Source organism: Salmo trutta, chromosome 27 (genome assembly GCF_901001165.1).
Source record: "Salmo trutta chromosome 27, fSalTru1.1, whole genome shotgun sequence".
In the NCBI taxonomy this organism is placed as follows: domain Eukaryota; kingdom Metazoa; phylum Chordata; class Actinopteri; order Salmoniformes; family Salmonidae; genus Salmo; species Salmo trutta.
In genome coordinates, this window is record NC_042983.1 from 17,101,317 (window position 1) to 17,116,988 (window position 15,672).

At 42.7% G+C, this 15,672-nt stretch overlaps 1 protein-coding gene across 3 annotated transcripts in view; it reads right to left on the bottom strand.

Annotated features, from left to right (window-relative positions):
- The window catches only part of LOC115164460 (phosphatidylinositol 4,5-bisphosphate 5-phosphatase A-like), a 45,605-nt gene that overhangs the window by 21,035 nt on the left and 8,898 nt on the right, over positions 1 to 15,672 (bottom strand). For 2 of the 3 annotated variants that reach the window (XM_029716975.1, XM_029716976.1), the window contains exon 2: positions 3,327 to 3,888. In XM_029716975.1, coding sequence (XP_029572835.1) covers positions 3,327 to 3,874 — 548 coding nt within the window. In that variant the 5' untranslated portion in view covers positions 3,875 to 3,888. Of the gene's footprint in view, positions 1 to 3,326; positions 3,889 to 10,255; positions 10,409 to 15,672 lie in introns of those variants that run through there. The other variant, XM_029716974.1, reaches the window with a different exon arrangement.

A 15,672-nucleotide genomic window follows, 5' to 3' on the forward strand; every position in this document is an offset into this window, starting at 1 on the left:
CCAAATCATTAGGCAACAGATTCTTAATGAACTGCAGAACATTTAATTCATATTTCAGGACTTGGGTGGGCACATCCTCATACATTTAACATACAGTACACATACAAAGTCTTTCTCTGATATAATTCTATTGATTTTCTGATTATCCACTCTCTCCATTAGCTTAATTAGCATCATAAATGAGAGAGGTTAGCAGAGAGCTCTGATAAAGCCTCGGGACACTGGGTCTGTGCTGTGAGTAGAAAATAACACAAAAGCAACACAGAGTGGGACTGCTGACTGTTATAGCCTCTCGATTTCATAGTTTCAGTGGCAAAGACGGTGTTTCTCAACATGCTACTGTGCTCCCAGCACACAAATTGGAGCATGGTAGGGCCGGAGAATGAGTCCAAATCAATGAATGCAAAACGGACCACGGAGGGCACTTCTCGAATGAGTACTCCGTTTGTACATATCTTGTACATATCTTGAAGCATGCATCGGTGCAAGCTTCAACGGAAAGTATGCAAAAAAATATGACGCAACCACGTTAAAAGTAAGCACATTTTCTTGAAACAACAGATCATTATTTTAGCTAAAGCGAGAGAAAATACACTCCGACTGCCTATCCACATCTCACACAGTGCATTCGGAAATTATTCAACCCCTTCACTTTTCCCACATGTTGGTACATCACAGCCTTATTCTTAAATGAATTAAATTGTTTTTCCCCCTTCATCAATCTACACACAATACCCCATAATGATGAAGCAAAAAACAGGTTTTTAGAATTGTTTTCAAAAAAACTAAAATTAAATATGACATTTACATAAGCATTCAGACCCTTTACTCAGTACTTTGTTGAAGCACCTTTGGCAGTGTTTACAGCCTCGAGTCTTCTTGGGTATAACGCTACAAGCTTGGCATAGCTGTATTTGAGGAGTTTCTCCCATTCTTCTCTGCAGATCCTCTCAAGCTTTGTCAGGTTGGATGGGGAGCATTGCTGCACAAATACTTTCAGGTCTCTCCAGAGATGTTTGATCGGGTTCAAGTCCGGGCACTGGCTGGGCCACTCATGGACATTCAGAGACTTGTCCCAAAGCCACTCCTGCGATGTCTTGGCTGTTTGCTTAGGGTCATTGTCCTGTTGGAAGGTGAACCTTTACCCCAGTCTGAGGTCCTGAGCGCTCTGGAGCAGGTTTTCATCAATGATCTCTCTGTACTTTGCTCCGTTCATCTTTCCCTCGATCCTGACTAGTCTCCCAGTCCCTGCCGCTGAAAAACATCCCCACAGCATGATGCTGCCACAATCATGCTTCACAGTAGGGATGGTGCCAGGTTTCCTCCAGACGTGACGCTTGGCATTCAGGCCAAATACTTCAATCTTGGTTTCATCAGACCAGAGAATCTTGTTTGTCATAGTCAGAGTCCTTTAGGTGCCTTTTGGCAAACTCCAAGCGGGCTTTCATGTGCCTTGTACTGAGGAGTGGCTTCCGCCTGACCACTCTACCATAAAGGTCTGATTGGTGGAGTGCTGCAGAGATGGTTGTCCTTCTGGAAGATTCTCCCATCTCCACAGAAGAAATCTGGAGCTCTGTCAGAGTGACCATCGTGTTCTTGGTCACCTCCCCCGACTAAGGTCCTTCTCCCCCGATTTCTCAGTTTGGCCAGGTGGCCAGCTCTAGGAAGAGTCTTGGTGGTTGCAAACTTTAAGAATGATTGAGGCCACTGTGTTCTTGGGGACCTTCAATGCTGTAGACATTTTTTGGTACCCTTCCCCAGATCTGTTCCTCGACACAATCCTGTCTCGGAGTGCTATGGACAATTCCTTCGACCTCTGACATGCACTGTCAACTGTGGGACCTTATATAGACAGGTGTGTGCCTTTCCAAATCATGTCCAATCAATTGAATTTACCACAGGTGGACTCCAAACAAGTTGTAGAAACATCTCTAGGATGATCAATGGAAACAGAATGCACCTGAGCTCAATTTCAAGTATATTGGCAAAGGGTCTGAATACTTATGTAAATAAGGTATTTCTGTTTTATTTTTTTATTTTTTTTAATTACCTGTTGTCACTTTGTCCTGATGGGGTATTGTTTGGAGATTGATGAGGAAATAAATTAGTTTAATCCATTTTAGAATAAGACTGTAATGTAACAAAATGTGGAAAAAGGGAAGGGGTCTGAATACTTTCCGAATGCACTGTATGTTACCTGACTACACTATTTTATCTTGATACATTAATAATTACATGCTGTGTTAATTTTGTCAAGGTTACATGCCTACAATACCCATTGTAGTGTGCATAGGTCGCAAGCCCATAGTAAGTCAATAGTTACTTCTGTTAGCTAGCCAGATAGCCACAAAGAATTGTTAGCTAGCTACCCACAAAGAATTATCATCTACCTTGGATAACATTGGTTTTAGGTCATTTTTGCCTGTTATACTATCTGGTTAGCTTCATTATTATGATTCACATATAGCTAGCTAGCTGATAGTTATGAAGTAAAACGTTTGCTTTGTGTATATCTTTTTTCGTCTCTATATCCATTGTCCTGGCTAGAAGGAAGGTTCAGTGAATGGGTAAATCCATAGCTAGCTAGCCACAAATAATTGTTAGCTAGCTACCTACGAAGAATTGACATCTACTGTACCTTGCATAATATTAGTATAAGCTGGCTAGCTAGATTACAAAGATTCACATATATCTAGCTGATAATTATGAAGTAAAACATTTGCTTTGTGTATATCTTGTTTTGTCTTTTTTGTTTCCATTGTCCTGGCTGGAAAAAGGTTCAGTGAATGGGGAGATGCAGCGTTAGCTAATACAGTAGGGGAAGTGCGAGTGCTTCTCAAATGTAATGTTTAATGCGTTCTCCACACTCTCATCCTCACAAGAATGTACTCAAGAGAACGTCCTTGGAGAATACACTTGGAGCATGAGAGTGTGGAGCACGGTAGAACGCATATTGAGAAACAACCACTGACTTGAGTTGAGCTTGAGTTAAGAGAGGAGGAAGAGACCTTAAGAAGTAGTCACTAAACCAGGAACTTATTCCCCTCTGGCTGTACTCTGGTGGTATGTACAGTAGTCAATCAGTTTCCTGCCCCTTTCACTTTGTAAATGGGAAACTACACCCCAGTAAAAGTTTAGTTGGATACATGCCACTGCAGCCTTTACTATGGTGCTTAGGGCTATGTATTGACAAATGACTGTGCCCCCACAACACTGAAGGTCTGAAGCCTGCTCTTAAAAAGCATTTTCTGTTCATGTTTAAAAAAAACAATTGTGCAGTAGTGAAAGCTGGATTGGACAGATAACACACAGAGCCTGGAGCTCACCTGAAGTCTTCTACCACCTGGGCCTGTGTGTCCGCGGTGCCCGACACGGAGAAGGCCCTCTGGGCATGAGGGTTGAGGTGGGGAGGTATAGGCCTGGAGGACGGTGGCTGGGGCACTGAGGCTGCCCTCATTGAGATGGGGTTCCGGGCCCCTGGGGGGTGGCCTGGGACTTTAGGGCCAGCCTTCAGAGTGGTTTCAGTGTACCCCACTGGCTCTCCAGGCCCCCCAGGGGGCTTGGCTGCTCCAGGCCGCAGGGGCTTATGACGGCTGGCCCCAGCTGGAGCATCAGGAGTGGATCTGTCCTGGTTAGCCTCTGTGGGGTCAGGTTTGGGCTCACAGACGTCTACAGAGCCCTCTACTCTGGGGGTCCTCTGAGGCCGTCGAGGCCGGGCTGGGACTGATGTTTGAGGAGCAGGAGTATTGGCGCAGGGTTCAGAGGTTGGCGTTTCTGTGCCTGAAGGTGCTGCTGGAGTGGGGGTTAAAACCTCTGATAGTCCAGATGGGTTCTCAGGGTGGGGCTGGCTTTGGTTCTGGTTGTCTGGATCCATCTCCCAGAAGCTCACTGAAAAACAATAGCAGGGGAAAGCCATGTTCACCATATTCCATCAGTGTGCCACGCAGTAGAGACAGACTAGATGTTAAAGAAGCAATCGGAGACAAAAGTTCCAAATGTCTGGTGAGGGTGGGGAGGGTTATCATGTGCTCTCATTGACTCAGCTGTTCAAGTGATTGAGCAGTTCACATTCCCCACATTCCTAGACTGCTCTGGCAGCATAATGCCAGCCCTGAGTGTTTGGCTGTCTGCCCTCTCGTGGGCGACTGAGAGCATCTGAAACAGGTAATTAAGAAAGAGAGAGAGAGAGAGAGAGGGAAGAGAGACAGTGAGAGAGAGAGAAGGGTGGAGGTGTTTAATGAGAGCAGAGCATCGAGGGGAATAAGAGGAAGTGGGTGGGGAGGAGAGGGAGAGACGCAGCAGGTGATGAGCAGAGGAGGTAGAAACAGGAGAGAAAGAGTGCAAAGGAGGGGTGACCCATTTCACACTCTTATTTATACCCTCCTACACTTCACAGCTCTTGGACCAACTCAGAAATAGAATGAGGAGAACAAGCCAGGGTGTGGCTTATCTCAGCAGCTCTCTTTGTACCTGAGCCACCTCGTCTGTCATTCCCCCGGTAACCACGGAGACGCAGAGACAGTTCATATCAGCTCAGAACACCTGATAGACACAAGTCACAGAAACCACTGTAGGGTCTGCAGCAACACAACCTGATAGCATGGTAATAACAACTGAGAGGGGGGGGGGGGGCACGTGGAGTATGAGCCAGCCTCAGGCCTGTGAGTGCCCCTAGGCCTGAGAGAGGTGACTCATGACAAGTCTGGGACACTGGCCATGCACATAACTCAACCACTGTGGTTGGGAGACAGAGACGTGAGGAGAGACGCCATCTCTCCGACTGGACCAGGAGATATAAGGAGGGCACCTCTTGACTGCCAAGACTGCTGGGCATCCATTCAACACAACATCACCTCACCCTCTATAAGGTATATCTGAAAGTACTGACACTATACTGTACCTATATCACAAGCAAATGCCAGTGCAGTGTAACAGAACAATCTTAGAAGACAAGAACCCTTTTTGGTTCCAGGTACAAGCCTTTTTAGTTCCAGGTAGAACCTTCTGTGGAAAGGGTTCTTCATAGAACAGAAAAGGGGTTCTACCTGGAACCAAAAAGGGTTATTATGTTAATTTAGTGTAACGCTCGTCGTCGGGTGATAAGGAAGCGGACCAAAACGCAGCTGGGAGCGAACACATGTTTATTTAGACACAAATAAACACGTTACCAAAACAGACAACGAATAGACGAACCGTTAACTTGCTCAAACAAAAGAGGCACCAACCCACAAACATCGTGGGGGGAAAAGGAACTTAAATGTGATTCCCAATCAGACATAACAAGCGACAGCTGTCTGATTGGGAAATCACCCCGAGCCCAACATAGAAATAAAACAAAGAAAGGCTATAACCAAAACATAGAAAATAAACCATAGAAATGCCACACCCTGACCAAAATAGCAGAGTTCACCTGGTCAGGGCGTGACATTTAGATTCATTTAGATTTTGTGTCACGGATTTACACACAATACCCCATAATTTGGAAATAGGTTTTTAGAAATGTTAACTAATTAATAAAAAATGAAAAGCTGAAATGTGTTGAGTCAATAAGTAGTCAATAACCCTTTTGTTATGGCAAGCCTAAATAAGTTCAGGAGTAAAAATGTACTTAACAAGTCACATAATAAATTGCATGGACTCTGTGTGTAATAATAGTGTTGAACATGATTTTTAAATGACTACCTCATATCTGTACCCCACACATAAAATTATCTGTAAGATCCCTCAGTCGAGCAGTGAATTTCAAGCACAGATTCAACCACAAAGACCAGCGAGGTTTTTCAATGGTTTGCAAAAAAGGGCACCTATTGGTAGATGGGTCAACAACAACAAAAAAGCAGACATTGAATATCCCTTTGAGCATGGTGCAGTTATTAATTACACTTTGGATGGTGTATCAATATACAACAGTCTCTACAAAGATACAGGCGCCCTTTCTAACTCAGTTGCTGGAGAGGAAGGAAACCGCTTAGGGATTTCACAATGAGGCCAATGGTGACTTTAAAACAGTTGCAGTTTAATGGCTGTGAAAGAAGATAACTGAGGATGGATTACTCCACAATACTAACATAAATTACAGAGTGAAAAGAAGGAAGCCTATATAGAATACAAATATTCCAAAACATGCACCATGTTTGCAATAAGGCACTAAAGTAATACTGCAAAAAAATGTGGCAAAGGAAATAACTTTTTTCCTGAATACAAAGCATTATGTTTGGGGCAAATCCAACACAACACATCACTGAGTACAACCTTCATATTTTCAAGCATGTTGGTGGCTGCATCATGTTATGGGTATGCTTGTCATTGGTAAGGTCTAGGGAGTTTTTTATAAAAAGAAACGAAACAGAGCTAAGCACAGGCAAAATCCTAGAGGAAACTTGGTTCTGACACGAGGAGACAAATTAACCTTTCAACAGTACAATAACCTAAAACACAAGGCCAAATATACAGTTGCTTACCAAGACGACATTTAATGTTCCTGAGTGGCCTAGTTAAATTTTTTTACTTTTAGAAAATCTATGGCAAGACTTGAATATGGCTGTCTAGCAATGATTAAGAACAAACTTGACAGAGCTTGAAAAATTTTAAAATGAATTATGGATAAATATTGTGGAATATTGGTTGGAATTGTCTCAACCAGCTTCATAAGGTAGTCACATGGAATGCATTTGAATTAACAGGTGTGCCTTGTTAAAAGTTAATTTGTGGAATTTCTTTCCTTCTTAATGCATTTGAGCCAATCAGTTGCGTTGTGACAAGGTGTCACGGTTGTCGAAAGGATCGGACCAAAATGCAGCATGGTTGTAGTTCCACATATTTATTTATTCCGTGAAACGTTGCGATACTAGAATAACAAAACAAACCGTGACGCAGAGAAAATAATACTACTCAAAAATGAATCACCCACAAAAACAGGTGGGACAAACATCAGCTTAAATATGACCTCCAATTAGAGACAACGACAACCAGCTGCCTCTAATTGGAGATCATACCAAACAAAACCAACATAGAAATACAAAACTAGAAACTGAACATAGAAATACAAAACATAGACAAACACCCCCTGTCACGCCCTGACCTACTCTACCATAGAAAATAACAACTTACTATGGTCAGGACGTGACACAAGGTAGGGGTGGTATACAGAAGATAGCCCTGTTTGGTAAAAGACCATGTCCATATTATGGCAAGAACTGTTCAAATAAGCAAAGAGAAATGACAGTCATTCATTACTTTAAGACATGAAGATCAGTCAATAGGGAAAATTTCAAGAACTTTGTTTCTTCAAGTGCAGTCGCAAAAACCATCAAGTGCTATGATGAAACTGGCTCTCATGAGGACTGCCACAGGAATGGAAGATCCAGAGTTACCTCTGCTGCAGAGGATAAATTCATTAGAGTTACCAGCCTCAGAAATTGCAGCCCAAAATAAATGCTTCACAGAGTTCAAGTAACAGACACATCTCAACATCAACTGTTCAGAGGAGACTACGTGAATCAGGCCTTCATGGTCGATTTGCTGCAAAGAAACAACTACTAAAGGACATCAAGAAACACAAGCAACGGACATTAGACCAGTGGAAATTTGCCCTTTGGTCTGGAGTCCAAATTTGAGATTTTTGGTTCCAACAGCCATGTCCGTGTGAGACGTGGTGTGGGTGAACAGATGATCTCTGCATGTGTATTTCCCACCATAAAGCATGGAGGAGGAGGTGTTATGGTATAGGGATGCTTTGCTGGTGACACTGTCAGTGATTTATTTAGACTTCAAGGCACACTTAACCAGCATGGCTACCACAGCATTCTGCAGTGATATGCCATTCCATCTGGTTTGGGCTTAGTGGGAGTTTCATTTGTTTTTCAACAGGGCAATGACCCAACAGACCTCCAGTCTGTGTAAGGGCTATTTTACCAAGAAAGAGAGTGATGGAGTGCTGCATCAGATGACATGGCATCCACAATCCCCCGACCTCAACCAAATTGAGATGGTTTGGGATGAGTCGGACCGCAGAGTGAAGGAAAAGCATGGGAATTCCTTCAAGACTGTTGGAAAAGCATTCCAGGTGAAGCTGGTAGAGAGAATGCCAAGAGCGTGCAAAGCTGTCATCAAGGTAAAAGGTGTCTATTTGAAGAACCTCAAATATCAAATATATTTTGATTTGTTTAACACTTTTTTGGTTACTACATGATTCCATTTGTGTAATTTCATCATTTTGATGTCTTCACTATTATTCTACAATGTAGAAAATAGTCAAAATAAAGAAAAACCCGTGTATGAGTAGGTGTTCTAAAACTTTTGACCAGTAGTGTATATATATAATTCTTCCACTTTGACATTGCAGAGTATTTTGTGTAGATCATTTACAAAACAATGTACAATTAAATACATTTTAATCCCACTTCGTAACACAACAAAATGTGGAAAAATTCAAGTGGTGTGAATACTTTCTGTTATCTGCTCTTAAAATATGTTACAAGACCTTCTGGAGGCAGGGTTGTGACCTTGATGCAGAGCTGATAGTGGAGCTACAGCTCCTGGAGGTCAGTTCAACTCACGTGACAAGTCCCCCTGAGCTGTACATGCATGGTAACATTTTGTTTTGTATGTGGGCCAATAGCTTGGTCCCTGGGCACATGCCTATAGTCCACATATGGTGTTTTTGTGGGGGAATGCGGAGGGGGGTGTCTGGTGATTCGGCACACGTGGGAGAGGGTGGGTACAAAACGAGCAGCGCTGACTGGGGATGAGTCAGGCAGGCTGGACAGTACCTACGATGACAACATCTAATGTCTGTCAACCGTGCATATACAGTAGCCCATCTCATGTTTGTTCCTTTCCCATTTGTACACATATCCTCTGGTCCCATCTCATTTACCATGCCTTAACCCCGCTCTTCCGACTCCTTATCTTCCATTTTACTTCCACCGCCTCATCTGCCGTTATTGTTCGTCTCCATCTCACACACACTGTATCTCCGTTATTTATTATCCTCTATTTTGCCTCTTCTCTGTCATTTTCTCTGTCTATCTAATTCTATACCTAAAATTACCCTACGCTCTTCCTCTGCCTCTCCGTCTCTCTCCACGCCAAGATGACACGTGCTGTGCACTCGGCTAGCTGTCACAGTCCCGATGGCCGCTTTCACATACAGCTAGAGATAACTATCAGCAGCCAATGGAGGAATGAGGTCTGGAAAGAAATGCTGGATGACTGAAAAGGGAGTATAGGGGAGGTAGTGGTAGTATGACTGCTAGTGAGCAATACAGAAAGTAAGAAAATATGAAATTGTGAACATTATTGGGGAAAAAGGCAATCACAGTAACTAACAAGTAAAGGAATGGTATTTTATACCTACACTCCCCTGCGTATGTATTTGGACAGTGAAGCTAAAACGTTGGTTCTATATCCCAGCATTTTGGATTAATGAGCTAATGTTTCATATGAGGCGACAGTCCAGAAGGTTGCCATTTATTTGATGGTATTCCCATACATATCTGTTTTGCCGTTTCATTTATTCACTTTGATGCACTTTTCTCTCTACGTGTATTCCGACCTTGAATTTAAACATGAGAATAGCATGCAATTCACCAGCTATTCGTTTGGGGTGATCGAATCAATGAAGGTGTGGCTGAGTTGTGTCTACAGATACGACATATTATGACCTTGACGTAATTCCCGAAAAATTCCACCACCTTTACGCGCAAGGAAACTATGAATAAGGTCTTGCGAACCTACCGGTTCCAAGTGGAAAAAGCATCTAATTCTTTTCGCTGGAAATAACACCATTCTCTATGCACTGTAATTTACACCTTCATAATAGCTATTGATAAGAGCCAGGTAAATGAGTCATCAGTTTGGATAAGGGAATTGTAAATATAAATGACACTTGTTTTAGATCTATTTTACCTTTTAATCGTGAAATGGCAGTAAATGTGAAATGTGAAAACTGAAGCATATCAACATATCAACTTTCCCACAGTAAAGTTTATGAAATGCTGTGCCACTTGGCAGAATTTAAATTGTACGGCCTTTAAACTCGCAGGGATGGGCACTCTCGAATGTCTTAATTATAGGCTACCCCGAGTTTCTCGGTTTCCTATTTCTATCATGTTCAATATTAGCCAATAACAGAAATCGACAGTCAGTAGGCCTAATAAACATACATACATATTCAACTGCTAATTTACTGTTAGTTCCCTTCATTTGGTATAGCCTACATTATCATTCCATTTAATTACATTGTTTCGTTTACCTTCATTTGCTTCCTCTGTAAACGCGGTCACGGCGGTGTGGTTGTTGCTGAGTATCATTAGTAACAGTTGAAATGTAGGCTAATTAAATCGTTATGGAGCAGAGCGCTGACCAAGTCGTAACAGTTTGAAGCCAACACATGGCGCAATACTTGGCGGTGTCATCACACAGTGCCATAGTTAGAGCAGGCAACAGACGAGGGTATAGCCTACTATTGTACACTTTTCTTCCTATTATAATTCTACACGTTTGTACACTAATCTTCCAACATTACCATGGGTTGAAGAAATGAATGTGGCAACTTTCAGGATTAATCAAACCACTGTATTTTTGATTAATTAATATATTTAGTGTGTAAAGGCTCTACAAACCAGTTTTTTATGATTCAGAAATACTTTCCTAACCTTAAATAATCTACAACATCAGAGTATTTTTAAATCTACCAATTGGTGCTGAAAAGGAGAGTAATATGCATATATTTAGCTAGCTTTCTTTCATTGATCTATAATATTCTGAACACCTTCCCTCGAAATAACCTACTAAATATTATATTCTACTATTCTACGAACCTGTAACCCGACACATTGACTCGATACCGGTACCCCTGTATTTAGCCTCATTATTGTTATTTTATTGTGTAACTTTTTTAAACTTTAGTTTATTTAGTAATTAACTCTATTTACTTAAAACTGCATTGTTGGTTAAGGGCTTGTAAGTAAACATTTCACGGTAATGCAGATAAGAATAACAGTTACATGTAGTGGAGTTACTTTTAGTCATTTCCATATTAATTAAACATTTACCAATATTTTTTTTGGCAACATCCATATATATATGTCATTTTCATTCATGTTATAATATATTAACATTAAGATTCATATGTAAACAGAGCTTATCAAAAAATGGATCTACAAGCACAAAGAAAAAAAAGGGGGGGGAAAAGAGAGAGAACCCACAGTGTCATGCAAGCACATTGTATTTGTCTATCGACAAAATGTACAACTAAACAATACACCTTAATTGATTTAATGATAAATGTACTGAAAACCCTATTGAATGAAAACCCCATGAAAAAATCTGTTGGCCATCAGTTGGGAAGGTCTTCAGCAGTTACATATTTGCATATAGACACATACATTTATTCAAAGCGTGCAAGGTAGCCACACCTGCAGAGTGTGTTACACGACTGAATAAGGTAAGTCTGAATACCAAATATCAAATCAAATTTTATTGGTCACATACACACGGTTCGCAGATGTTAATCCGAGTGTCGCGAAATGCTTGTGCTTCTAGTTCCGACAAGTAATCTAACAAAATCACAACGACTACCTTATACACACAAATGTAAAGGCTGTTGCACCTTCTTCACCACGCTGTCTGTGTGGGTGGACCATTTCAGTTTGTCCGTGATGTGTACGCCGAGGAACTAAAAACTTTCCACCTTCTCCACTACTGTCCTGTCGATGTGGATGAGGGAGTGTTCCCTCTGCTCATCTCCTTTGTTTTGTTGACGTTGAGTGAGAGGTTATTTTACTGGCACCACACTCCGAGGGCCCTCACCTCCTCCCTGTAAGTCGTCTCAACGTTGTTGGTAATCAAGCCTACCACTGTAGTGTTATCTGCAAACTTGATTGAGTTGGAGGCGTGCATGGCCACGTAGTCATGGGTGAACAGGGAGTACAGGAAAGGGCTGGGAAGGCATCCTTGTGGGGCCCCAGTGTTGAGGATCAGTGGAATTGAGATGTTGTTTCCTACCTTCACCACCTGGGGGCGGCCCATCAGAAAGTCCAGGACCCAGTTGCACAGGGCGGGGTCGAGACCCAGGGTCTCGAGCTTAATGATGAATTTGGAGGGTTCTATGGTGTTGAATGCTGAGCTGTAGTCAATGAAGAGCATTCTTACATAAGTATTCCTCTTGTCCAGATGGGATAGGGCAGTGTGCAGTGTGATGGCGATTGCATCGTCTGTGGACCCATTGAAGTGGTAAGCAAATTGGAGTGGGTCTAGGGTATCAGGTAGGGTGGAGGTGATACGATCCTTAACTAGTCTCTCAAAGCACATCATGATGACAGAAGTGAGTGCTACGGGGCGATAGTCATTTAGTTCAGTTACTTAAGCTTTCTTGGGAATAGGAATAATGGTGGCCATCTTGAAGCATGCGGGGACAACAGACTGGGATAGGGATCGATTGAATATGTCTGTAAACACACCAGCCAGCTGGTCTGCGCATGCTCTGAGGATGCGGCTAGGGATGCCGTCTGGGCCGGCAGCCTTGCGAGGGTTAACACGTTTAAATGTTTTACTCACGTTGGCCACGGAGAAGGAGTGCCCACCGGCTTTGGTAGTGGGCTGTGTCACTGTATTGTCCTCAAAGTGAGCAAAGAAGTTGTTTAATTTGTCTGGAAGCAAGGTGTCAATGTTCACAACAGGGCTGGTTTTCTTTTTGTAATCCGTGATCGTCTTTAGACCCTGCCACATACGTCTCGTGTTTGAGCCATTGAATTGCAACTCTACTTTGTCTCTATAGTGACGCTTTGCTTGTTTGGTTGCCTTGCGGAGGGAATAACTACACTGTTTGTATTCGATCATGTTTCCAGTCGCCTTGCCATGATAAAAAGTGGTGGTTCGCGCTTTCAGTTTTGCGCGAATCCTGCCATCAAGCCACGGTTTCTGGTTAGGGAATGTTTTAATAGTCACAGTGGGTACAACATCTCCGGTGCACTTGCTAATAAACTCACTCACCGAGTCAGCGTATGCGCCAATGTTGTTGTCTGAGGCTATGCGGAACATATCCCAGTCCACGTGATCGAAGCAATCTTGATGGAGTCATGGTCAGATTTTCCGAAGGGAGGGCCTTGTATCCATCGTGGAATTTAGAGTAGCAATGGTCAAGAATGCTACCAGATCTTGTCGCGCATTCAATATGCTGGTAAAATTTAGGTAGCCTTGTTCTCAGATTAGCTTTGTTAAAATCCCCAGCTATAATAAATACAGCCTCAGGATATATGGTTTCCAGTTTACATAGAGTCCAGTGAAGTTCTTTCAGGGCCGTTGAGGTATCTGCTTGGGGGGGATATGCACGGCAGTGACTATAATCGATGAGAATTCTCTTAGGAGATAATGTGGATGGCATTTGATTGTAAGGAATTATAAGGTCAGGTGAACAAAAGGATTTGAGTTCCTGTATGTTGTTATGAATACACCATGAGTTGTTAATCATAAGGCATACACCCCCGCCCTTCTTACCAGAGAGATGTTTGTTTCTGTCGGCGTGATGCGTGAAGAACCCAGGTGGCTGTACCGACTCTGACAACATGTCCCGAGTGAGCCATGTTTCCGTGAAACAGAGAATGTTACAATCTCTGATGTCTCTCTGGAAGGCAACTCATGCCCTAATTTCACCCACCTTGTTGTCTAGAGATTGGACATTGGCGAGTAATATGCTCGGAAGTGGTGGATGGTGTGCTCGCCTTCTAAGTCTGACCAGGAGGCCACTCCGTCTGCCTCTCCTGCAGCGACGAAGTTGTTTTGGGTCGGCCTCTGGGATTAGATCCAATGTCCAGGGTGGAGGTCCAAACAAAGGATCCGCTTCGGGAAAGTCATATTCCTGGTCGTAATGTTGGTAAGTTGACGTAGCATTTATATCCAATAGTTCTTCCCGGCTGTATGTAATAACACTTAAGATTTTCTGTGCTAACAATGTCAGAAATAATACATGAAAAAACAAATTACTGCATAGTTTCCTAAGGACCTGAAGCGATGCAACCATCTCTGTCGGCGCCATCTTAGAAGTGCGTAGGAAAGGCGTGCTTAGGAAAGGCGTACCGTAATTTCCGGACTATTGAGCGCACCTGAATATAAGCCGTACCCACTGAATTAAAAAATATATATTATTTTGAACATAAATAAGCCGCACATGTCTATAAGCCGCAGGTGCCTACCGGTACATTGAAACAAATTTACACAGGCTTTAACGAAACACGGCTTGTAACAAAAATAAATAGGCTTTAACGAAACACGGCTTGTAACAAAAATAAATAGGCTTTAACAAAACACGGCTTGTAACAAAAAATAAAAAATTAGCAGTAAACAGTAGCCTACCAAGAAAGTCATTGCTCCAGACCAAGCTCCCGTGCAGCAGCTCTATTTCCTTTTCCAACAGCCAGATCAATCGCCATCAACTTGAAAGCTGCATCATATGCATTTCTCCGTGCCTTTGCCATGATGAAGGTGACAAAATGACTACCGTAATCAGAATGATGGGAAGTTTGAGCGCGCTCGATTTAATCTAAACAGTAAACAAAAAAGTTGTTTGACCTTAACCCGTTCGGCAATTTCATTGGTCTAATGAAAGCTTCATGCCGCAAAAAAACTGAGCACGTCACAGAATGTGTTTTTTTTTTTTGAAAGCGGGAAAAATCCATATATTAGCCGCGTCATTGTTTAAGCCGCGAGGTTCAAAGCTTGGGAAAAAAGTAGCGGCTTATAGTCCGGAAATTACGGTAAATGTCCTAGGAAATGCCGAATACAACCGTGAAATGCTTACTTACAAACCCTTAACCAACAAAGCAGTTTTAAGGAAATAGAGTTAAGAAAATATTTACTAATGTCTTTCCTCCTGAGGACTACACATGGGCCTGAATAGACAGGCTCTGACTGACAGCAGCTACTTCTCATTCCACACACGTTCTACAGGGAGAGAGAGCGGAATGATTTAATAATAGCAAATCTGTTATGATGTTTACATGCACCTCCATTGAGAGAGCAGGAGCAAGAGTGACAGCGAGAGCAAAAGAGAGGGAGTGCGTACAGCAAACAACACACAAGAATACAGCACAAAAAAGTATAAACAGAATTTTAAACTGGATGGTTTCAGCCCTGAATGCTGATTGGCTGACATGGGTATTTATTTCTACTGTTCTAATTACATTGGTAACCAGTTTATAATAAGCAATAAGACACCTCGGGTGTTTGTGGTATTTAAGTGATAATGCCCGAGAAGCCGGTGTTTAGTGGATATATTGGCACGGGTGTTGTTAGGCCCGAGGGCTGGCGACCGAAGATGTGGGCCATTTTTGCCCCGCCTCATGGGTCTCCCGGTCACGGCCGGCTGCGACACAGCCTTGGATCGAACCTGGAACTGTAGTGACGCCTCAAGCACTGCAATGCAGTGCCTTAGACCGCTGTGCCACACGGGAGGCCCAGGAATGTGGTTTTAACCAATCAGCATTCAGGATTAGACCCACCCGTTGTATAAATGACCAATATACCACGGCTAAGGGCTGTTCTTATGCACAACACAACGCAGAGTGTCTGGATACAGCCCTTAGCCGTGGTATATTGGCCATATACCACACCCCCTTCGGCTTTATAGCTTAATTATAAACTGGTTGATTTAAGCCCTGAATGCTGATTGGC